We start from the raw sequence: 24,537 nt of genomic DNA, 5'->3' as shown, positions 1-24,537 counted from the left end.
CCAGCCAATCGGAGGGCATATCGAAACAAACAACTACGGACAATTTAAAGTCCTCAATGAACTTAGCATGCATGTTTTTGGGATGTGGGAGGAAACCGGAGCACCCGGAGAAAAGCCACGCAGAACATGCAAACTCCACACAGGCGAGGTCGGATTTGAACCCGCAACCTCAGAGCTGTGAGGCAGATCTGCTATGCAATCTTCACCGTGCTGCCTCTGAAATAATTATATTGCATGAAATTAAAATGAATTAAATGTAAGCTCAATCAACCCATGACATTAATCAGAGTCTTATATACACGTATTATTTCAATATTTAGTCCAAACAACGATGACATAAGATTTACGGCTCGAAACTGCTGCGCCGCCTATTCAGTTCATAGTTGAGTCAGAAGGGGGCGGTAATGCTCGGTTTGCCAACAGTCCGCCGAGGAACCGCGACGAAGAAGAAAATGTAACCAAGGAAGAAGAAATATGGTCGGTTTGGCGGCCAAAAGTGCAAAAATGGAGAAAATGTTCAGCAAAGTTGTCCAAGTCACCGTCAGATGTCGAGACTGCGACGAAAGGTACGCGACAAAGTCGCAGTTTTTAACATTGAACACTTTCATAGCGCACGTCGTTAGCGGGGAGTGAGTTGTAAACGTGCTTCCGCTTGGCCGGGCAAATTGAGTTGAGTCTGTTGAGTTGGGACCCTAACCCGAAATCGAATCAAAATGTGTCCACTAATTGTACGTAATTAAAGGGAGAATCATTCATAACAAAGCCTCTGATTAATTAAATCCATATATTTGATCAATTATCGTTAACGTTCAATTTCTCCTCGTCGCTCAAATCCAGACATTCACTTTTAAAAGGAGCATTTACACCAAATACATTCTTTTTACGTGTGTGGATCTCTCCCTCGAGTCGGGGCCAATAACTCCATTGGTCCCACAAAGTACATTCATGTATGTTTATTGTGCCACCATTATGAACTCACTGTCGTCCGAATTGTTTTAAGTACATTTCTTGCTACCTTGCGTGTGAGAAAATGATGCAACATACATCTGTGAGTGTCATGATCATGGTGATATGAAACGTTCGTCTGGTTTCATCTCTACAATGACATTTGTTGTCATCATGTTACAGAAAAGCACACACCCGCGTCGCCATTGAGCTTCAGGCGAGCAAAAGTGGTGTTCACAAACGTGTGAGTACGGCATTTATTTGGAATATAAAGTCCTTGTGGTTTCTTGTCTTCGCTCTTATTGTGTTTCAGTCTCTGCAGCCCCTTTCACACAGCGTTTGGGCATAGATGACATCACACTGCATTTATTCTCTTGTGCCTTTTCACACAGAAGCCAGAGAAACTCACTGTCAAGAAATTGGAGACAATCATTAAACATACACTTTGACGAAACAAACAAAAGACTCCATACTCGTGCAGTTCTCTCAATTAGAGGCAAAGTGTGTTTGCTTCAAGCTGTTTATTTGTCACTCCCAGTTGGAGATTACTGAAATCGAACATAAAAAAAGGGGAATTAAACATGTCCACAATCCCAGCTTCTGTGCCGAATAGACGAAAAACCTCCATCTTGATAAATCAGAATCATCTTTATTTGCCAAGTATGTCCAAAAAACACACAAAGAATTTGTCTCCGGTAGTTGGAGCCCCTCTAGTACGACAACAGACAGTCGATTGACAGAGAACACTTTGGAGACATCAAGACATTGAGAAAAAACAGTCACTGGTCCAAATGATGATTATTATTATTTTTTTGACAATTGTGCAAAAAGATGCAAGTCCTCTAGCACTTAGAGCAGTTTGTGGGGGGCGGCCTCCCCAATACTACAGACGTCTTCAGCAGGTTGAGAAAGCGGGCTCTCTGGATCGTCAAAAACGCAACCCGCCCCGCCTCCCTTCCGTCCGCTCCCCTCGGGCAGGAGGCTACGGAGCATCTGATGCAGGACCACCGGGCTGAAGAACTGTTAGACTGTTAAACTCGAACAGTGCTCTGTGGCCCCGAAATCAGCCTCCCTCCCCCTCGTGCCATTTCATCCCTGCACGATGAACACTTGATTCCTCCAGTGGAAATATCATTGAAATATTATGTGCATTTCAAGGCTCAGGCATGTGTATCTTTGCTGCATCCAAGTTTCTGCTACCTTTGCACCCATTCACAACAGCAAATAGGTTTTCCCCCCCCCCCCCCATCTTTTTAATCTTCTTTTCTTATTCTCTTTATATTTCACAAATCTTGAGACGTATTGGGTCAAATGTTGTGCCCTATCATGAGTAAATGTCTGTTGGTATGACAAAGTCCTCGAATCCTCGGATTGCAAACCCCCAAGCGACCGCTCGTGTAAGACACACGGAGCAGCAACACTACAACAATACTCGCAGGCGTATCTTCTCAACAACACCCATCGTTGGAGAATATATCTGCTTATTCTCTTTGGGCACAGAAGGCGCCTCGCTTTTTTACGCAAAATGTCCGATTGTAAGAATTTAGGAGACATTTTCTCTGTCGTTTGCTCATCAGGATCTTGTGGTGAGATTGACTGATGACACCGATCCATACTTCCTGTTCAACCTCACACTTTGCCAGGAGGACTTTCAAAGGTTTGTCCTTGGAAAAACTGCACACAATTCCATGCGTCAATGTGTATTTTTTTTATTGTTTTTGTTGATACCTTTTTAATCTTGTGTGAAGTTTGAAAGTCCAGCAGGGGCTACTCATTGAATTCACGTCGTTCCCGGAGAAGCTGATTGAACTTCTTCATCGATGTCAGTCCGAGCAGAGTTCCAGCCATCCCAGGTCCTCCGCCGTTCTCTTCCTATTGATCGATTAGATTTTCTAACACACGCCACGAGAGATTTGTTTATTTATCGTCACGCAACACTACAGGGTGTCAACCTAGGCAGGAGGCCGTGCCTTGGGTTCACGGTCACCGCGTTTGCTACGATAAGGGAGCAAAAGGCACATTTCTTTTATGTAAACAAGAACCCGTTGATTGGGGTTTCAAAGAACTCGCCAAGAAATTAAGATTTTCAAATTAACAAGACTGTATGCAATAACATTTAAAAACAAGTGTTTAATAGTAGACAACCGCTTAAATATTTTATTTGTGTCGGAAAGTGCAATAGATAGAATAGATTTGTCTTCTTGTGAGGAAAGTGTCATGAGCGGAACAGAGGGCGGGACCCAAAATGCATGACTCCGATTCAAATGGACAGTTTCAAAAAGAGAGCTTTAATAAACGGGCGGAGGTCGGTACACAGGCAGGCAATCCGCAAAGGCGACGGCATCCAAAAAACGCGAGGGGCAGGTGCGTCCGACGCAGGCGGAAGACAACAACCAGAACACACGCGCACCCGTGACAGAGAGTGCAGCAGTCACACATTTCAAATGCCATAAAACACCAATGGCCTCAACAATATATAAAAACATCTTCAATCTTTTCTTTATGGCAAAGTCAACCATCTATAGTTTATCTTTTTTTGGGGGGGGACAAACGATACTAACAAGTCAACAGTGACACAACAGTCACACAACAGCTGCATTCGCCCCAATGCCACAAAGGGCCTTAAATACTTGTAGCAGCTTCAATCTTTTCTTTTAGCAAAGTGCAACATCAATAGATTTGTTTTATTCTTTTTTAAAGGAAATTCATCAGTAACATGGTCTGTACTGAACGAATGGGAATTGTGCTTTAAATATACCAATTGGTGGTATAGAATAAAAGATGTAACAGCTTACATTTACATTTTTTTTTTTTTCAGCAAAGTGCAATACCCGGAGTTTGTCTTTTTTTTTTTTTTTTAAGGAAAGTGCATCAGTAACAGTTCGAACAGTGTGAATGATTATGCTGTATAAAGACTAGTAGCTTTAATGATCAGGTTAGGGTTCTGCCAGCTATAAAAACAACACTGTCATCTGTTGCTGCTGATTGAATGTCCCTGGATTTGTTTTATTTTTTTTTGGTCTCCATTCGTGCCGCGCTGGTCTTCATGTCGCCGTGAAGCCGTTGCACACGAGTTCCACGTGCTGCAAAAAACGTACGTCTGCTAGCGACGGAATAACACGTGGCTCAGTGACACTTCTTGTCCCTTTACATTGTGTGTGTGTTTTCGGTTTGGCAACTTTCATTTTTTTAAAATTTTGATTTAAAAAAATAAATAAATAAAATAATAATAATAATAATTCTCTGCAGGTTCCAGCTGCTACTGTCTTGCGACTCGGCCTCACTGGACGGCCCCGCCCACCTGAGCGTGATGGAGACCAACTCCTTTAAGCACATTAACCATCTTTCGCTGAGGCTCGATCCGGGCTCGGACAAGCTCGTCAAAGACTACCTGGCAGTCTGTCTGTCCTCGCTCAAGGTGACACACAATAAAACCGTGAAGGACTAGAACAAGGGTGGGCAAACTTTCAGGCTTTTCATTTTTACTTCAGACAGATGGGCCAGCTCATTCAGAGATGTATTTTCACGATAAGATCATATTCTCGTGTTTGTATTTTATTTATAGTTACATTTATTGTTTGTAATTAACCAATGATTTAAAGCACAGGTGTCAAACTGGTGGCCCGCGGGCCAGATCCGGCCCGCCGCATCATTTTATGTGACCCGCGAAAGCAAATCAAAATTGCTCATTGTGTTCTGGCGTAACACCATTTGAGATATTTGCGAGCATTTTTTTTCTTACCAATCCCCCTTTGAAAAGAGTTGAAAAGTTGAAAAACATGTTTTTATAGCTTTCTGATTTCAAAAGTGGGTAGCCTTCAGGGTAGCGCAGTCCGCCAATGCTGAAGGCCTTTTCACACTGCACTTAGCAGCGCACCGTCTACAAACCCATTCATTGTGGAACTGCTGAGCGGACGGGAGGACAGTAGGGCCCTAGCTCCTTGTTTGGGGGCCAAAGCAAACGCAATCACGGGGTCCACCCCGCATCCACATTGACCGAAGTATTGTACTTAAGTTCAATTTGGACAATGTATGTACGTATGACATGTAATTTAGACCGTGTTGTCCTGCCTTTGCAATCTTAAGTTAGCCTACTAATATTTGCCAGCAAAGATTTTTAATGTTGGTTATCATTAACTAGAAAGGTTGAGTTTAAGAAAACTCCTCTATTTCTGGAGCTACAGTCCTGAAGATCTTTCTTGAGCATTAATATATAACAAGTGAATTTACTGTAATTGAAAAGAACATGAATCAAGAGTTTCCCATTCGAACCGCTTTTGTACACGCATCTTGGTGATGAAAAGCGTCACTCTTGTCACTCTGCAGTTTATCTCTGCACTCGGCTGACACTGACAAAAGCGTCGTTACGGTACATGTTCACAAGGCATGAAGTGAAATCAATCAGTCAATATTCCACTGTGATGGAAGGGTTTTCTTTTTACAATTCAATGGTAAAATAAAGATTTGTTCCTCATATTCATTCATCATAACATTTAGGCCTGGCCTACATGAAAGAATTGTTTATTTCTTGGCTGTATCCAGTGTCATGTTGGTCATACTATAGAATGATTTATTTTTTGAATTTAGTGAATAATGCGAAAGAGAGCTTCTCCCAAAACAATCACATGCTAAATTACAATCGCAATATTAAAAAAAAAAAATAATGCAATTAGAAATCTTCTTCTTTTTCCTTGGGGGTCGCCACAGCGCGTCGTCCTTCACCATGTCAGCCTCTCTCCTGCAACCTCCTCTCGAACACCAACTGCCCTCACGACATCCGTCAACCTTCTCTTCGCTCTCCCTCTCGCTCTCTTGCCTGGCAGCTTCAGCCTTCTCCCAATGTACTCACTCTCTCTCCTCTGGACGTGTCCGAACCGTCCGAGTCTGCTCTCTCTAACTTTGTCGCCAAAACATCGAACCTCGGCCGTCCCTCTGATGAGCTCATTTCAGATTTTCTCCAACCTGCTCACCCCTAGAGCGAACCTCGACATCTTCATTTCCGCCACCTCCAGCTCTGCTTCCTGTCGTCTCTTCAGCGCCACTGTCTCTCATCCGTCCATCACGGCCGGCCTCGCCACTGTCTTCAAAACGTTGCCCTTCATCCGAGCAGAGACTCTTCTGTCACGTCACACACCTGACACCTTCCTCCACCCGTTTCTTCACTTCCTGACCGCACTCACCGTTGCTCTGGACGGTTGACCCCAAGTATTTCAAGTCCTCCACCCTCGCTATCTCTTCTCCCTGTCGCCTCACTCTTCCTCCACCACCCCTCTCACTCATGCACATGTATTCTGTCTTACTTGGGCTCATCTTCATTCCTCTCCTTTCCAGTGCATGGCTCCACCTTTCTAAGTGTTCCTCCACCTGCAGATCACAATGTCATCTGCGAACATCACGGTCCACGGGGATTCCAGTCTAACCTCATCTGTCGGCCTATCCACCACCGCTGCAAACAGGAAGGGGCTCAGGGCCGATCCCTGAGGCAGTCCCACGTCCGCCTTCAATTCTTCTGTCACGCCTACAAGCACACCTCACCGCTGTTCTGCTGCCCTCGTACATGTCCTGTATTATTCTCACATACTTCTCTGCCACTCCAGACGTCTTTCTCTAGTCTGTCTCTACAAAGACACCATGTGGCTCCTTCTGACCTTCTCTGTACTTTTCCATCAACATCCTCTGTGGTCCTCTTTGTAGGCATGAAACCATACTGTTGCTCGCAAATACTCACTTGTGTCCTGAGTCTCGCCTCCACTACTCTTTGCCATAACTTCATTGTGTGGCTCATCCACTTTATTCCTCTCTAGTTCCCACAGCTCTGCACATCACCTTTGTTCTTAAAAAATGCCCGAACGGATATTCAGTCGCGTTGGTTTAACGTTCCCAACACTAGTGCCAACCCTGTCCCTGTTACTTTCTGGTAGGCTGCTATATCAGCACTTCCAGTTAGGGGCAAGCTTGCTCCCTGGCGCTGTCCTTGCTGGCTGCCCCGCGACCTGTTGACTGTGCACCAATTGTGCACCAAGTGCAGTGTGGAAACGCCTTAACAAGAGTGAGGGGGGAAAAAAAGCCCAGTCAGTGTAAAGGCCTTGATAAAAGTTTAAAAATAATAATAATAATAATAATAATACAAGAAAGCGTAATCAGCAGTGTGTGGTCTGACAAGGAGTCAGTTGATTTCAATGAACATGCATGATTATTAATATTACCAGACGGCTAAAAGCTAGTTAACCCGTCTTGCCACTAAAAGACAAAATCAGTTCCGCAAACAACGGATGCTACACAGACAATCATGTAAAATATATGTATTTATTGTACGGCGGAGGGTTTGGGGATGCTGAATATTTGCAAGCTTGGTGGAGGTAATCAACAAAGACATGAAAAAAGTGCCGAACAGGCTGCACATGGGTCACATAATATTGACCTGGTGAAGCGTGGGGCTACTCTCCTGGAACTTTAAACAATTGTACGTTTGTGATCATTAAGCAGCTCAACATTTGCTAGGAGCGTGACGGCAACTACCCTCCGAGTCGGAACAAATTGCGTACTGCGTTCCGTCTGCTCTGTGCAACTTCAACAACTCGACAGAAACAATTCCTGCTGCTTCTCAGTGTTTATTTATTTCAGTGACCTGGGAGATATTGTCACACAAAAACACGGGTGTCGTCGTCTTGTGTTCCAGGCCGAGAAAGAAGCTCTCGAGGTGAAACTGCAAAAAAGTCAAGATGATCTCATCAGGCAGCTCAATTACGCTCAGCAGGTTGGTTTGTTCACGGCCACATTGAAACCAGACAACGGACTAAAACGTTACGAGTCCCGCATTGTGGTGTTACCTCAGCCAAATATCGAGTCACAGCAAACAAGAACAACACAAACGAATATGTATGTAGTATGTATTTACCACATTAGAAGCGGATGTGTCAATTGTAAACGAACAGTCAAGATATATTGCTGGCGTCGGGCAGAATCCTCGCATCTCCAAAACCATCACTTTTCAGGAAACCAAAAAACTGGACTTTTGTTGAGCATCGTCAAAGAGAGCAAGCCATTTGCAGCGCTTCTGATGAGACAATGGTTTGTAAAAATAACAGACCCACGTGGGGACTGACCAAGAGTGTCCATTTATGAAAAATGATTACATTGATTTCGATATGCAGATGTGAATAGGAAAGTGTACATGATTACATACTGTGGAACGGCGTCAAGAATCGTCACCTATTTTAAGTGACAGAATATACATACTCAATATGGATAAATATTCTATATAGTTATAAAAGCAATAAATCAGGGATGTTTGAACCCCTCTTGTTACCAGGAAGTATTGACTCTTGACGACTCGCGTTACGGAGTGCCAATATCGCTCGTACTTTTGATGCATAAAACTTCAATGAACACAATGACAGATAATTGTGAACAAAGACCTTTCTGTCTTTCTGATGACGATCCGCCGCAGTGTTGCGCCAGCTGCCGGTGAGGAGGACTTACCCAGTCGATTTATTTTATTTCTTCCCCCTCTGGTATCAGTCGCCGGTATCGGCAGCCTTCACGATACCTTGAAATAAGGCCGATATTAGCCTGATAGCGATGCGTGATATCGGTACTCGCCCATCCCTAATAATAAATAGATACAATGTACGGTATACGCTGCAGTAGTGAATGTGAACAGCTGGAATACTCAGCGGCATGATATTGTACGTAGCATTTTTCTTCGACGTGCCTCAAGCGTAGTCAGCAGCATTGTTTGTCACGCTAAAACAAACTAAATGAGATTGTACTTACGGTCCACGTCGCAATATGTCGTCAGGCGCTTTCTGAGAAGAGCCAAGAGTTGGAGCATCAGCGTTCAGAATGGACTCTTCAGAGCAGTACGCTGTCGAGCCGTCACGCCGACGAGTTGCGGTCCGAACGGGAGAAGACGGCCGAGGTAAGCCCCCGTCCCGTTTCTGACCGACGCCCTCCCGCCGATCGCTCGGTGACGATCGCGTGGCGGCGCCTCTTAGTTGCAGAACCGCCTGCAGCAGCAGACGCAGCAGCTCCGCCAGGACCTGGAGAGCGCTCACCAGCGCAGCAGCCGGCAGATGCAGAGCCGCCTGGCGGAACTGGAGACTTCCTGCGGGGAGCTGACTGACAGGAAGTACAAGAACGAGGCCGTCCTCAGGGACCTCGAGTCCAAGCTGGCGGGTGTGGAGGAGGTACGTCGACGAGGAGTGCAGAGTGAGAGAAATAGCACAAACTTTCTAAATCTCTGTCCAGTAAAGTCCAGTAACCAAGGCACTTCAGCCCGTATGACGATGGTTGGCCCCATTAGTCGCAAAAAAAGGGGATAGTAGCGCTTTTGAGCTCGGCGGAGGTCACAGGTGACTTGTGTGTGCGCAGGAGTGCCAGCGCGCCAAGCAGCAGGCGGCGTCACTGAGGCGCGAGAACGGCTCTCTGGATGCGGCGCTGCGCGACAAGGAGCGCCTGGCCAACCGGCTGCAGACGCGCGTGGCCGTGCTGGAGCAGAAAGTGAAGGACGAGGAGGCGCTGGTGAGCCGAACCGAGGAGGCGCTGAAGGCCACGCGGCAGCAGAAGGTTGGTGCCGGAGGCGGAGTCCGTCACCGGCGCATGCCAGCTCATCACGCTCGATCGTGCGCTGCAGGAATCCGTCCAGGAGAACGCTCAGAGCAAAGAGGTTCAGCTCCGAAACCTTGAAGCCCAGGGCAAGATTTTGTCTGAAGATGTCAAGAAGGTTTGTGATGTTCCTCGTTGACTTTGAAAGTCCCTGCAAAGTGAAAATGAATAGGTCGTCGAGCATCTTTCTCACGCCTACGCATAACTAAATGTTTGAGCCGCGAAAATATAGCCGCTTAAAACTGAAATATATCCCGTCGGTCGTCACGGGGCTTTTCCGTGCCCCGACAACGAGGCGCTCGAAAGCGGCCCATCTATGCGCTGGCTATCAAGTCGGTACTTTAAAAAACAAAAGAAGAAATGCCCCCCCCCCCCCCCTTGCGCTTTGTTCTTTCTCTGTGTGACGTGCGCACACTCACAGCCAACAACGAGGCGCTCTAAACTGTCGGGCCAACGGTCTATCCAAAGGGAAGACAGCGATGTCATGCCCCCCAAAAATTAAGGAAAACCGTAATGGTGAAAAGAAAGTTTGACGCATATCTCCTCAATTGAGTACTACATAGTTCTGTCTGCGCATGTTTTTCAGCAATTATCTTCGAACATGTAGAATTCTATTTTGAAACAAATCTCTGAGACATTATGCACTATTTTCGAGTCAGGACACGCCATGCTGCAATATGATTGGTTGCTGCATCCAGGCAGGACTGCCTAGAACTTAAGTGAGATTCATAATAACACGCTAAAATCAGGCCACAGACATGTTCAGACGCCTGGAAAGTTTTTGAAACCGTTGGCAAAAAAAAGCATAGTACATCTGGTTTAAGATGCGAAAAAGGTTCGAGATGTCCGGCGTATCTGTAGGCGCACGCCGACTTGGCATCTGGCGGCGTTCTCAGGGCAACGAGATCATCAGGAAGTTTCAGTGCGAGCTCCAAGTTCAGCTGGACAAGCTGAAGATGAGGGACCTGGCGCTGCTGGCGCAGGAGAAGGAGCTGGAGCGAGCTCAGAACGAAGCGCGAGACGCTCACCAGCGGCTCGGCGCCAAGGACGAGCAGGTGGCGTACAATCGTGATGCTGTTGACGCCACGCGTGTGTTTGTGTCTGTGTGTCTTGTTGCGATGTTTGTATCTCTGTGTGTGTGTGTTTTCTGTGCACCTACAAGTTTGTGTGTTTTTGTGTGCGTCTGTGTCGTCACTATATATATATATTTTTTTTGTGCGCGCGCCGATGTGTGTGTGAATGTGTATGTTTGTGTGTGGCTCTTTCTGTGCGTGTTTCTGTGCCTCTGTGCGCATGCGTCTGTTTTCGTGTGCGTGTGTGTTTGCCAGATTGTGGAGCTGAAGGAGAAGCTGGAGTCCAGCGTGCAGAAGCTGACTGAAACCAAGGGAGTGTTACAGAAAAATGAGAACGGTGAGGAACGTTAACCTTGTATCAAGTCTGCAGCAGTTGATACCGCGTGTGTGGACGCGTGCGGGTCTTGTATTGTGTTGTCAGTGATCAGCCGGCTGAACAAGCAGCTGAACGAGAAGCAACTTTCGGGGAAGTTTGCGGCGCCTTCGGAGAACACGTTGGCGGCGGCGCTGACATCGGCAGGACCCCGAGTAAGCGAGAGCGTGTCGTCGTCTTTGTCGCTCGGACGTACTTTTCTGAGCGCTCGCCATCTTTTGTCGTTTTCATTTTCCAGCAGGCACACTTTTATCCGCACGCGACAATAGCTGCTGTGACGCCTGACATCATTCACAAACACGCGTGAGTTGAGACAGCTTCCCTCCCTCTCTTATTTAGAATAACAAGAATAAATCTGAAATCTGAAACCCGAATGTCCATCATGAACAGGATGAGCGACTCTGCCGGTCTGGATGCCAAATACTTTAAGAGGAGAGACGACGCCGTCCCCGTTTACGCTCTTCCGGACGCGCTCGTTCCCCGAGGTAACGTCACACTATCGTGCCAGGCTGCCACCTCACACGCGGTGACATCACACAATCATCATCATCCTCCTCCTCCTCCTCCTCCTCCTCCTCATCACGCTGGGACATGCCACGATCACTTGGCGCAATTCGATTTTGAAAGTTTGATTCCTGTTTTTCCTTGTCAGAGTGCCCACCTCAACGCACCAAAGCTCCTGTGGCATCAGCGTACTTCACCGATTAAACACGCACACACCTACACACACACACACACACGCACTCTTGTTTTTATTTGCACGCCGCACAGATCGGGTTGTCCGTTTTTGTTTGTACTTGTCATTGTTTCTTTAATAAATCAACTTCCCATGGTTGTTATGAATTGTACTTATGATGCGTCTTACTGTCATAATGGAGTGAAAAAGCAGCAAGGGTGAACTCGGTCGCATTGGAAAACAGACAAAGTGGCGAGCCGGCCGTCCGTTTTTGTCGCCACCGGCGCTTTTTCAAACGGCGACCGCTCGGCCGCGTTAGCGGTCAACGGCGCTCGTTGATCGCATTCGCTGTTGGCGCCGTTAATATTCGTAAATTCCGTTTTTTAACGGGTAGGCGTGGAAGAGGGTCTCGCCCGGCTTGTCTGTGAAACTCGGGTTTGTAAACCACTGCAATGACTTAAAGATTCCTGTAGATGACGCCGTTGTATCGATTTAGATTTGAGATCAGCGCAGCTTTTGAGTAGACGATAACGAATAGGAGGTGAATCTCCAGTCGTCACGTCAATTATGAGGGATAGAAATTCCAACATTTAGGCACTTCGCCCTCCAACAGACGAGATCTATCAGGGCTCGACGCTAACCTTTGCACTTTTTCATTGGGTTGCGTCAGCACATGGATTTGGTCGCACCGTTTCCCTGAGGAGGCACGGCGTGACCGTGGCATACCAAAGTTTCGATTGACAGTGACTCGAGATGGGATATTTGCAAAATATGTCGCTGTGAGCAAGACGTCAAACGGGTCAATGAAATTTTCAAAAACAAACAGAAGTAAGGCTTGACTTTTATTTGATCATTTGTTGGACTCCGGGGGGCCAGCTCGTCTCGTGAGGGCTCCTAAGTCCCCTTCCCCTGGGAAAAGCGACTTCATTTTCAGCATTACTCCAACCATGATTGACATACATTGAAAAACGATTGCATCAGTGTTTTCCTTTTCCCTTAATAAATGAAATCAGCATTTAAAAACAGAATTTTAAGTTCACTTGGGTTGTATTTGTCTGCTATTTACATGTGTTTGATGATCTTCAACATTAAAGTAGGGAAGCTATGCAATGGAGAAGGGGGGGCCCAATACTTTTTCACGGCACCGTACGCGGTGGCCACCCGAATGCGGTGCGCGACGCGGCTGTTGAGAATAGCGCGTCTCCCTCACTGAAAGCAGTCGATCGTATTGCAGCGGGTTGCTTTTCACTCAAATGGAATTCAGAACAATCATTTTCTCTCTCTCTCAACCGTTAAAACAGGCACGACCGCAAATGCGAGGAGAGGGAATTTTTAATCGCGCGAGGTCGTAAAAAAAAGGTCGTTTTGGTGGCGGTCTCGAGCCCCGTCCACGTAAACGGAGTATGTGTCCCGGTAGACTGGAGAAAGAGTGCGTCGCCTTTGTGAGAAAAGATGACCCGGTTGGTGGCGCCAACGGCGAACGCCGTGGAAAAAAAAGACACCGCGTTCAGCTCCGGCCGTGCTCACGGTGCATTTCGTACTTGTATATCCCATGTGCGGCTGCTGATTGCTAAAGAACGACGCAAAAAGAAATAAGACAACCTTTTTTTCCCCCCCCGCGGTGGTTGGTTCGGTGCTTATATTGTGACAGAACACAATATTCTGTGCGTCTTGGAAGATCCGTCAAAATGCTCTTAAAACGGCTGCGAGACAAGGCGTTATGTTACCGCTTGGAAAATGACCACGAGCTGCTATTGTCGTTGGGCCTTGGGAGAGTCGTCGTCATTTTTGTGTGAGACGGAGAGTTAACGAGCACACGACCAACATAGTTTGTTTTATTGACGAGCTCGTCACACTTTACTCCACCCGCGCCGTCACAAATTGTTTCACGATAAGAAACGTTTCCATAGTTTCAGACCGAAAATAAACTTTTCACTGCCTTAGGACCCCTCCCCACCCACCACCCACTGGTTGGCCCCCTCGCCCCCCTGTAAGAAGGAAAACAACAACAACAACAACAAGACTGGAGAGACACAAGGACTGCTACATGCGACCACATTAGCTTCAAATGACTTGCGCGTGCGCACACGCACGACAATTACGGACACACTGGAAAGAAAATCGGACAGAATAGATGAGCTGCTCATCCCCAAAAATGGGGAATATAACAAGAATTGTCGTTTTGGAAAAGTATGTAGCTCGTGCCGCTTGCGTAGATCAGATGGATTTACTCGCAAAAAAAAAAAGGGGGGGTTTTATTCACGTAGGATTCAGACATTTGTGGGGTGGGAGGTTTCATCAAGGGAAACTGGCATTATTCTTAAGACTATTTTGGGGAAAATATATTTTAATCAAGAAAACAAATGCTTTTTGGAAACAACAAATAACTGTGGAAAACTATGATAGTGTTGGAAAGATTTCCAATTTTTTCTTCAAAAACATCTTTTCATTGAGGAGAAATGAAATGAAAAAACATCCATCTATTTTCTGTACCGCGTCTCCTCACGCGGTTTGCGGGCGTGCTGCATCTATCTTCGGGCGAGTCCCTCAACTGGTCGCCAGCCAATCGCAGGGCACATAGAAACAAACAACCATTCGATTTAGAGTCGTCAATTAGGATGTGGGAGGAGAAAAGCCCGGGATTTGAACCCCGGTCCTCAGAACTGTGAGCCACACGTGCTACCGTGCTGCTTGAAAAAACAAATTTGAAAAAGAGCTTCTTTTTTTTCCCCCTCAAAAATACAAATCTACCTAACATTATTAACTTAAGATCGTTTTTTTTGAAGATATGACTTGTTTTCCCTCAAACAAATAACACGTTTTGTAAGATTCCAACTTGCCAAAAATGCCTTTTTGTTGTGAAAAACTACATGACACAAAAAAATGCCTTATTTTTTTTTCTCTATAAATACGCATTTTTTTTCTTAAATATTTTCTGGAAAAATATGCATTCAAAAAAAAAAAAAAATTGGAACCCCCATTATTGAAAGATTTGGACTTCTTAAACAAGATATCAATCTAAAACTTGGGCTTATAATTGTTTCTCCCCCCCGGAAGGACTCCGACTTCTATCCTGATAGCCTCTTTTTCTTTTTCTTTCCAGTGTGGCCGTAATATTCCTCCGTACGCGAGCGCCTCGCGAGCCGGCAGGACTCTTCTCCGTCTTGCCATCCGACAGTAACAGAGCGTCTTTCGCGGTTTTTGGCACCGTTTTTGTCTCAAAGTCTCGGCCGCTTTCCGAAGAAGATGAGTACGAAGAAGCACGTGCGCCAGAACATGAAGAAAGTCCGCAGAGCTCCTCGGGCGGCTCTCGAGAAGCGTCGACGTCGTCTGTCCGAGGAGTTCCGATAAAAGCGCAGCGGCCGGGGGTTACGTTCAGCAGTGGATCTCGTAGGCCATCTGAGAGTCCGCGAACAAGCCGGCGTGGTTGACGAACACGCCCTCGCCCTCCGACGTCATGACGGGCTCCGCCTCCCCGCCCTCGCCCGCCATTCTCCGCGCAGTCCGAACGTCGCCGTCCGCCTCGGCGGCGGGGGGCGCGGGACTGGCGGCCGCCGAGGAGCCCGAGCGGCCGCTGCCCGCGTCGGACGGGGCCGGCGGCAGCACGGGTTTGGCGCGGTTCAGGACGAACATCTCGTGGCCGCGCTCGTCTCGGAACTCCTCCAGCTGGTCGAACGTCGTCGGCCCGTCCGAGTAGTCGTTGACGTACAGGATGCTCTCCTCCTGACGCGCACACGCAACCGCAATATTAATGTTACATTTTCACTTCCTGTTATTACGGATTTTCGAAAAGAAAAACAAAACCGGACTATTCGTAGGACTTTCTCAGGGGGAAAAAAACCTCTACATAAAATACTTTCTTGGGGGGGAACCTAACAAAAAAAGAAATTAAGCCCTTGAAAAAATATTTTCCTGACGTCATTTTTTTTCCCCTAAAAAAGGTTACAGCTTTTTCTTAATTTGCATTATCGATCCTATTTTCTGTTACATTATTCATTTTCTAGAAAGAAAATGAGTAGTTGTGTTATAGTTTGATTTAATAACTCGTTTTATACACTTGAAATGAGGTTAAAATGTTTAAAAATAGGGGGACAAAATCTAATTATGAAAGAAATAAGTTTTTCTCCAAAACATGTCCAAAAATATGTTTTTTCTCGAAAGAAAATAATTCTCCAAGTAACTTCTGGGGAAAAAAAACTTGGCTCCCTAAAATATAAAAAGCTTGCAGAAAGTAACTGCTCTTGAAAAAATAATTGTCCTCCCTCCCAAAAATTGCTTTTCTTCTTAAAAATAACTTTTCCTAATAATTTCCAAATTTTGGAAAGACAAGGCCTCACAAGGTCTTACGATGACTCGGCACGCGGCGTGGTACCTTGTGCGTGGCGCGCTGGTCCTTGTGGCCTTGCACGTGTCGGCTGTAGATCATGGCGACCAACAGCAGGGAGGTCAGCGCCAGCAGCGAGATGCCGGCCGCGATGGCAGTCTGCGTGGCGGCGCCCAGCGCGCCGAAGGCCATGCTGCCCAGGGCGTACAGCGGCTCCCGGCTCACGTCGACGCCCGCCGCGCCGACGGGGCTCCTCGGGCGGGGCTCCCCCGGCGAGCGAGGAGGCGCCCAGGCGGCCCAGACGGACGAGGATGAGTTGATGGCCAGCTGGAAGGTGACCCGCGCCGCCCCGCCCGCGTTCCAGGCCTCGCACTCGTAGAAGCCGGCGTGCGCCACCGTCACGTTGCTGAGGAAAAGCATCCCGCTGCCCGTGTCCGGGTCAAAGTGCGAAGGGCCGCCGCCGTCGCCCGCGCTCTGCTGCACGTGCGCCCGGTCGCCCTCGGACGGCTGCGCGCCGTCGCCCGCTCCTCGGGCCCCTCCGCCCAGGTCCTGCACCAGCCCTCTGGGCGCCGGCGACACCTCGCCGGAAGACGCCTTCCGCCACGTCACCTGCGGGGCAAACTTGTTTTCTGTTGTTTCTCAAAAATATTCCACAAATAAGAATTTTTCTCCACCTCGGAAGGTAAACCAAAAAATTGTTTTTGTTTTTTGACTATGTTTGTTTAGGAAAAAATGTTTTTGTGAGAAAATGGTAAGCGTATAAACAATGGGGTAGAAAAAAGCTGCAGAGGACTAATTTCCATATGCAAAAAGGGTATGGTATAGGCCCACTCAAATTCTACTTTTGCATAGCTTCCCCACTTGAAGATCTTCAAACAAATGTACATATCAGACATATATAACCCAAGTGAACTTACAATTGTTTTTAAACGTTTAAATGTTGATTTCATTTATTAAGGAACAAAAACGATTCATAGTTAGCAGGCCCTGTGTGAAAAAAGTAACTGGTTGGGCCATCCTCGGCAACAACAACTGAAGTCCAGCGTTTTCTTTGACTGGCAACGAGTCTTTCGCATCTCTGTGGAGATCTGTTGGCTCACTCTTCCTCGCACGATTGTTGGAATTCAGCAAAAATGGAGGGTTTTCAAGCATGAAAGGCCTTTTCAAGGTCATGCCGCTGCATTTCGTTCGGAGTCAAGTATGGACTTTGACTCGCCCGCTCCAAAACCTTTCCATTTTCTTGTTTAAGCCATTCAGAAGTTGACTTGCTGGTGTGTTTTCGATTGTTACCCTGCTGCAGAACCCAAGGGCGCTTCAGTTGAGGTCACAAACTGAAGGCTGAACATTCTCCTTCAGAATTTTCTGTTAAAGAGTAGAATTCATGGTTCCATCAATCACAGCAAGTTGTCCAGGTCCTGAAGTAGAAAAGCAGCCCAAGACCATCACACTACCCCCACCATGTTTGACTGTTGGCAGGCTGTTGGTTTTCTGAATTGCTGTGCTACATAAAGAGATGTAATAAGACACAAACCTTCCAAAAAGCCCATATTATATTCTCCCAAATTCTTGGGAATTATTCAGATGATTTTTGTTTGTTTGTTTGCTTTTTTTTTGCAAAAGCAAGATGAGCTATTATGTTTTTTTTTTTTGGTCAGCACTGGTTTTGGCCTTGGAATTCCGCCATGGATGCCATTTTTTCCCTGCAGTCTCTTCCTTATTGTTGTGTCATGAACTCTGACCTTAACTGAGGCGAGGGAGGCCTGCAGTTCTTTCCGAGTTGTCCTGAGGTCCTTTGTGGCCTCCTGGATGAGTCATTGCTGTTCTCTCGGAGTAATCTTTGGAGGCCGGCCACTCCTGGGAAGGTTCACCACTCTTCCGTGTTTTCTCCATGTGAGGGTAATGGCTCTCCCGATGGTTCGCTGGAATCCTAAAGCTGTACAAATGGCTTTCGTAACCCTTTCCACACAGATAGATGTCAATAAATTTATCTGTTGACTGTTCTTGAATTTGTTTGGCTCGTGTCATATTGTTGAAGCTTTTTTTTTTTTTTTTTTTCTTCGTCTGACTTGATTCTGTCGGCACAGATTCTGTTTCTTGATTCGCGATTCCTTGGTCGAACGGGTCTGGAGGTCGTCCGGCTTTGGGTGTGATCAGTGAAAATGAACCCAAAATTGTGATTAGCTACGATTCATTCACGATTTAACAAGGGGGCTAATTACTTTCTTCACACAGGGCCAAGTAAGAAAGTTTTATTTTCCTGAACAGAAGAAATCCCCATTTGAAAACGGTTCACTGGGCTTCTATTTGTGTGATATTTGCATTCGTTGGATGGCTCTTCAACATGAAAGCGGGGCAACTCGTTTGAGAAGGGGGCACAGGGCGTGTGTGGCGTGTACCTGCGGTCTGGGGTATCCGGAGGCGTGGCAGGAGACGCGCAGGCTGTCGCCGAGGCGCACGGCCATCCTGCGGGGCTCCAGCTGCACCAGGGGGGGGATGCACACCAGACTGTTGGGCGGGACCTCCAGCAGGCTCAGGCGGGACAGCCGCGGCGGCTCCGAGCACGACAGCCGCCGCTCGGACGAACTCAGCAGGCGCCGGCCCTCCTCGTCCATCCAGCCGCGCAGCCAGCGGAGGGCGCAGTCGCAGCGCCACGGGTTCTCTGGCGAAGCGGCGAGCGGCTCGTTAGCTCGCGTCGGCGTCCGTTTGCGTGTTGAGGTGAAGCAGCGTGTGGCTCGTGACTCCGGCTTATTCTCGCAGACTTCAATAATCGGATGTTCGACAATTGTCTATTTTGAACATTTGGGGCTTCTAAACAACCCTTGTCTGTTTTAAACAAATGGAAGGTAGAAACAATTGTATGGTTGGGAGCAAATGGTCCGCTGTACGTCTAAGAACTATGATCTGCGTCAAACGTTTGTTTGGAAAAACTACGTTCGTGAACAATTGTTTGTTTTAAACAATTGTCTGTTGTCAACACTTGTATTTCTGTGAACGTTTGTCTGTTTCTCCACATTTAGTTTGATTTATAAGCAAGGGTATGTTGCTTATAAATCAGCGCGCGTGTGTACGATTTCTCCGCTTTCCCGCGCGTCTTCCCCGACAGCTAAAAGCGGACGTTCGGACGACGGTCGTCGAGGATCTCACCCGTGATGCGGAGCACCTGCAGGCTGACCAGCGGCCGCAGCGCGGCGGCTCCGACGGTGTGGAGGTGGTTCCAGCTCAGGTCCAGCAGAGCCAGCGACGTCAGGCCGGCCAGGGCCTGCTCGGCCAGGACCTCCAGGCTGTTGCGCTGCAGGTGGAGCTCCTGCAGGCGCTGAGGACGCCACGCGACACCACAACGTCTTGCTCACGGGCCTTTTCCACGATTGCTATATTAGTCATTCAAACTGCTCTCATCGCTAGAGGAATTGTCAAAAAATAATCATCATTTGTACCTGCATTACCAGACAACGAGCAACCCTTTCTGCCTCAGTGACTGTTTTTTTTTTTTCTTTGTCAATGTCTTTCTGTCTCCAAAGCGTTCTCTGTCCATCGACCGTCTGTTGTCGTACTCCAGCGGCTCCAACCACCGAGACAAATTCCTTGTGTGTTTTTTGGGACATGCTTGGCAAATAAAGAGGATTCTGATTCGGATTCAAATAGTAACCGTCATTTTCTTGAGGGGAGAAAAAAGTAACTTTCTCAAGACATTTGATGGGGGGTTTTTTCCCTTTGAAAAACAAGAGAAACGAATCATCTCAAAAGTTCCTTTTTAAGACAAATCTTTTGAGATATATTTTTAAAAAGTCAAACTTTTACTGTCCTAATTGAAAAGTTGTGTCAAGACTTATTTACCTCAAAGGTGTGACGTGTTCTTTCTGAAGTTTTTGGGGTGAGAAAAAATACAACAAATTCCTCGAAAAAGTCCAAAGTTGTTTTGTTGAATTCAAAGAAATGTTCCTTGAATACTTCATTTTTGTTCTATTTTATGTAATATAGATTTTAATTTTTTTCAACAAGTTGTAGTAAGGGCAGCACTTCTGCCTCACAGTTGTGAGGTTGCGGGTTCAAATCCCGGCCCCGCCTGTGCGGCGTTTGCGTGTTCTCCGTGGCTTTTCTCCGGGTACTCCGCTTTCCTCCCGCATCCCAAAAACAACTGAAGACTCGAAATTGCCCGGAGGTGTGAACGGTGGTTTGTTCCCACGTGCCCTGCGATTGGCTGGCGACCAGTTGAGGGCGTAGCCCGCCTGCCGCCCGAAGATAGCCGGGATGGGCTCCGGCACGCCCGCGACCCGCGTGAGGAGAAGCGGCTCAGAAAATGGATGGATGGACGTTGTATCCCATTTTTGAAAAATATCACTTCTGACTTACAACCGTGAAAAAAACTTTCTCTCCAAAACAATTCTACTTTTTTAAATAGAGCACTAATTCCTGTCTTTGTTCTCGATTTATTGCAAAAGATCTTTTGGTCCTCGTACAAACGTGCACACAATGTGTTTCCCCTCTTCTGCGGTCACGAGGCGGCGTGTGTTTGTCACCTGCAGACCGCGGAAGGTGAAGTCCGGCAGGCGCGTGATGTCGTTCCCCGCCAGGTAGAGGACGCGCAGGTGCTCGAGGCCGCGGAAGGTGTCGGCCGTCACCAGGTGGATCCTGTTGCCGTTCAGCGCCAGCTCCAGCAGCCGGGCCTGCTTCCGGAACGAGCCCGGCTCCACCGCCGAGATGCTGTTGTTCTGCAAGCAGGCGGCGCCGTCGAGCCGTGATGTCTCATCGGCTCGCGTGCGTGTGCGTGTGCGTGTGTGTGTGTGCGCGCGCGTGCTACCTGCAGGTAGAGGTAGCGCAGGTGTGCGAGCGGGATCAGGTCCTGCCGGCGGATCTGACCGATCACGTTGTCCTGCAGGAACAGCGTCTGCGAGGAGAGCGCGAGAAGAAGTTCACGTGTGCCTTCAGATACGAGTCATTCCGCTTTCACGTACGAGCCGGCGGGCGGGTTTGCTTCGACTTGATCCGTTGGCAGAGAGCTCAAAAAGCAGCACTTTTTTTCACAAATTTCACAGAAGAGGCTTCGAGCTGTTCGTGGCCACTCCCGGCACGAGTTGACTGGGATTTGGAAGAATGACTCACGACGTGTTTTCTTTCCCCCAAAATCTGCAGCCAACTATGACTTTTCCAAGATCTAACTTTGTTTCCCCCCAAAGGAGACAACAAGACGTCTGTTTCCCTCCACGCCTAAAACAGATTCCCATTGTTTGTTTTCGTTTTTCATACCTGTGTGGGCGCGGGCACGTGCTCGGGTAAGGCGAGGAGGCCGGTGGACCCGCACTCCACCGTCAGGCTGTAACACCGGCAGCTCGCCGGACAGGACGCGGTCGCGGGCGCGGGCGCGGCCGCGACAACCCAGAGGAGGAAGAGCGGCAGCGCCGCCATGGCAACGCGCTCTGAAAGAAACAAAACATGCCAACAAGACACTTCATTAGGTACACCTGCACGACAATATCCACAATGTAAAGGTGTACCTAATATTGCGGCCCAACCTAAGGCGGTGCGGGTCATTTCCCATTTCAAGGAATTCATTCTTACATTAATTATCCATCCATCCATTTTACATTCCGCTTCTCCTCACGCGGGTGGCGGGCGTGCCGGCGCCCATCCCGGCCGCCCTCAACTGGTCGCCGGCCAAACAAACGACCTTTCACACCTACGGGCAATTTAGAGTCGTCAATTGTTTTGGAGATGTGGGAGGAAAGCGGCGTACCCGGAGAAAAGCCACGCAGGCGCGGGGAGAACATGCAAACTCCGCACAGGCGGGGCCTGGGATCGAACCCCGGTCCTCAGAACTGCGAGGCTGACGCTCTAACCAGTCGCCCACCGTGCCCCCCACTTTAAATATGAAATGTAAAATACAGTTTGCATGTAGGAGTACTATACATTGATATTTCTGATGATAATACACGTTGGACGACTGGTTGGACTCTCCATTGCCCGTAGGTGCGAATCTGAGTGCGAACGGTCGTTTGCGATTGGCTGGCGACCGGTGCAGGGCGTACCCCGGCTCTCGCCCGAAGTCGGCTGGGACGGGCACCAAGCGCGCCCGCGACCCGCGTGAGGAGAAGCGGAACGGAAGATGGATGAATGAATGACAATCTAGCACCAACGAGCTGCTTCGGCCGTCGACGGGTTCATCGGTGCGGGAAAAAAAAAACATTACAAAAATTCATCATTTGGGTGTTTTGGGAGGGTGGTTGGAATGGATTCATTGCATTTCGACTCATTTCGATGGGGAAGGCTGATTTGACATACGAACACGGCCGAGGAACGAATTGCACTCGTATCTCGGGGCGCCGCTGTATTTTGACATGAGCGACGATGATGATAATAATAATAATAATAGCAGTTATGAAGCCTCACGCTACCGCCAGTCAGGACAAACCCAACAACCGTCATTGTAATAACAACGATAATCCACGTTTTCGCGCGCGACGTGAGGGAGGCAGCCTTCGTCCAGCACACAATGGAGGACGCTGTCGCCGTTGATTGTGTCGGGGTCACCTGATGATGAAGACGGAGGAAGAGGAGGAGGACGTCGTGGTTCCATCGTCCACCGTGACGATGAGGAGGAGGAGGAGGAGGAGGAGGATGCGCGGCCCGTGTGGCGTCGTCGAACGAGGATGGAAGGAAGGAAGGATGAAAGTGTGGATGCCAAGCTCCTTCTTCTCCTTCTGCTGCTGCTGCTGCTGCTGCTGCTTGGATTCGTCAAGACGTCTGGCGGCATGCATGCATCCGAAACACGCACGCAGGTGTTTCCTCCTCCTCCTCCTCCTCCTCCTCCTCCTCCTGCACCGGAAGCTCCAACGTCTTCCACTGGGCTCACTTCCGCCCGCATTCGCGCCACAATAAAAGAAGCTCGCTCCCGCTGCTTCATCATGCATTATTCACAGTATTTTCAAAATACAAGGTACTCTTGTCACAATTAAGCATTGTGATAAACGTTTGGTTACATAAATGCAATTAAGAGTGAATCTCGTCATCTTTTTCCATATTGGCTGTGATGAAATGGTGCGCGATACCTTCATTAGCGATTCTCACTTGCTTCCACATTAAAACCATTGCCTCTCATTTAGTTTAGAATGGAGACATCAAATGTGAATCAATTATTATAATTCAAAAATGTAAAACCTGGTAGATGCATGTTGTCCATTCTGCATGTATAATGTCCAACCCCAATTCCGATGAAGTTGGACGTTGTGTTAAACATAAATTAAAACGGAATACAATGATTTGCAAATCCTGTTCAACCTATATTTAGTTGAATACACCACAAAGACAAGATATTTCATGTTCAAACTGATCAACTTTGTTTTTTGCAAATAGTCATGAACTTGGAATTTGTCTTGCTGAAATAAGCAGGGGTGTCCGTGACAAAGACGTCGCTTGGATGGCAGCATGTGTTTCTCCAAAACCTGTATGTACCTTTCAGCATGAATGGTGCCTTCACAGATGTGTAAGTTCCCCATGCCATTGGCACTAACGCAGCCCCATACCATCACAGAGGCCGGCTTTTGAACTTTGCGTCCATAACGGTCCGGATGGTTCTTTTCCTCTTTGGCCCGGAGGACACGACGTCCACAATTTCCCCCCAAAAATTTGAAATGCGGACTCGTCGAACCACAGAACACTTTTCCACTTTGCGTCGGTCCATCTTAGATGAGCTCGGGCCCAGAGAAGCCGGCGGCGTTTCTGGGTGTTGTTGTCAAATGGCTTTTGCTTCGCAAAGTAGAGTTTGAAGTTCCACTTACGGATGGAGCGCCGAACTGTATTTACTGACAGTGGTTTTCTGAAGTGTTCCTGATATCCTTTACACATCGATGTCGGTTTTTGATGCAGCGCCGCCCGAGGGATCGAAGGTCACGGCCATTCGATGTCGGTTTTCGGCCTCGCCGCTTCCATGCGGTGATTTCTCCAGATTCTCTGAACTTTTTGATGATATGATGAACCGTAGATGTTGAAATCCCTCAATTCCTTGCAATTGTACGTTGAGGAACATTGTCCTTAAACTGTTGGACTATTTTCTCGGTTGTACAATTATTTTTTTCTGATATGAGTATTTAAGTAAAGCTTTATTTTCATTACAGTGTAATGTTGATTAGCAAAAATACAAAGAAGCAGTAAAGTGCGGTTTAGTATTGCATGTGGGAATGTTAAATTATGGTGTATTAATAATTGTAGTAATAATAATAATGTGTGCTCTAACACTGACGGGAAGTTAAAACAATTAATTATGCTTGACACTCTGAACAGTAACACAACAAACTACTACTTTAATTCATCCTGTGGAAGGTTACAAATCTGATATATAAATGGGTAAAAGGAGAATAGCTTAATAACAGAAGCTAGCCACGGCAAATTATAAAAACATCATTTGTAAGACTATTCAATGGGCACTGCATTACATTCGAATCTATGTTTGCTTTTCAGTACAGAATATTGAAGGTGAATTTCTTCCCTAGTTTGTGGCGCCCCCTGCAGGCCACGGCGCCCTTACCATTTGTCGATATTGCCGAGA

The 24,537-nt window shown here is 47.4% G+C and overlaps 2 protein-coding genes across 8 annotated transcripts; one reads left to right on the top strand and one right to left on the bottom strand.

The window, feature by feature from the left end:
• Positions 1–437: 437 nt before the first annotated feature.
• sass6 (SAS-6 centriolar assembly protein) lies at positions 438–20,550 on the top strand. Of its 7 annotated transcripts, XM_061683899.1 has the most exons (16): positions 490–566; positions 1,129–1,189; positions 2,523–2,602; positions 2,694–2,798; positions 4,195–4,363; positions 7,625–7,702; positions 8,747–8,866; positions 8,943–9,134; positions 9,319–9,513; positions 9,581–9,670; positions 10,449–10,607; positions 10,881–10,962; positions 11,047–11,153; positions 11,237–11,301; positions 11,389–11,483; positions 11,651–11,799. In XM_061683899.1, exons 1-16 carry the CDS (start codon positions 505–507, stop codon positions 11,704–11,706), a joined length of 1,716 nt encoding a protein of 571 aa, XP_061539883.1. In that variant the 5' UTR covers positions 490–504; the 3' UTR covers positions 11,707–11,799. The 7 variants fall into 7 exon arrangements, with proteins under 7 accessions (XP_061539880.1, XP_061539879.1, XP_061539881.1 ...); XM_061683896.1 differs by lacking the exon at positions 11,651–11,799 and adding an exon at positions 20,522–20,550 and having other exon boundaries at positions 438–566; positions 10,449–10,962; XM_061683895.1 differs by lacking the exon at positions 11,651–11,799 and adding an exon at positions 19,102–19,460 and having other exon boundaries at positions 438–566; positions 10,449–10,962.
• Positions 12,515–22,804, bottom strand: LOC133406351 (leucine-rich repeat-containing protein 24-like). Its single transcript, XM_061683900.1, has 8 exons — positions 22,524–22,804; positions 21,243–21,412; positions 20,797–20,883; positions 20,516–20,707; positions 19,143–19,311; positions 18,395–18,657; positions 16,047–16,607; positions 12,515–15,397 (listed from the first exon to the last, which is right to left on the bottom strand). Exons 1-8 carry the CDS (start codon positions 22,744–22,746, stop codon positions 15,050–15,052), a joined length of 2,013 nt encoding a protein of 670 aa, XP_061539884.1. The 5' UTR covers positions 22,747–22,804; the 3' UTR covers positions 12,515–15,049.
• Between the last annotated feature and the right edge of the window lie 1,733 nt (positions 22,805–24,537).

This window comes from Phycodurus eques, chromosome 8, assembly GCF_024500275.1.
Source record: "Phycodurus eques isolate BA_2022a chromosome 8, UOR_Pequ_1.1, whole genome shotgun sequence".
In the NCBI taxonomy this organism is placed as follows: Eukaryota; Metazoa; Chordata; class Actinopteri; order Syngnathiformes; family Syngnathidae; genus Phycodurus; species Phycodurus eques.
This window is presented reverse-complemented; position numbering and strand designations above follow the sequence as displayed.

Coding starts and splice junctions, on each gene's coding strand:
- sass6 (XM_061683892.1), top strand. CDS start 475: ATGGTCGGTTTGGCGGCCAAAAGTGCAAAAATGGAGAAAATGTTCAGC. Junction 4,364..7,624: donor TCTGTCTGTCCTCGCTCAAG/GTGACACACAAT, acceptor CTTGTGTTCCAG/GCCGAGAAAGAAGCTCTCGA. Junction 7,703..8,746: donor AGCTCAATTACGCTCAGCAG/GTTGGTTTGTTC, acceptor ATATGTCGTCAG/GCGCTTTCTGAGAAGAGCCA.
- LOC133406351 (XM_061683900.1), bottom strand. CDS start 22,746: ATGCCGCCAGACGTCTTGACGAATCCAAGCAGCAGCAGCAGCAGCAGC. Junction 18,658..19,142: donor GCAGGTGCTCCGCATCACGG/GTGAGATCCTCG, acceptor CCGCTTCGCCAG/AGAACCCGTGGCGCTGCGAC. Junction 15,398..16,046: donor ACCAGCGCGCCACGCACAAG/GTACCACGCCGC, acceptor TGTGCGCGTCAG/GAGGAGAGCATCCTGTACGT.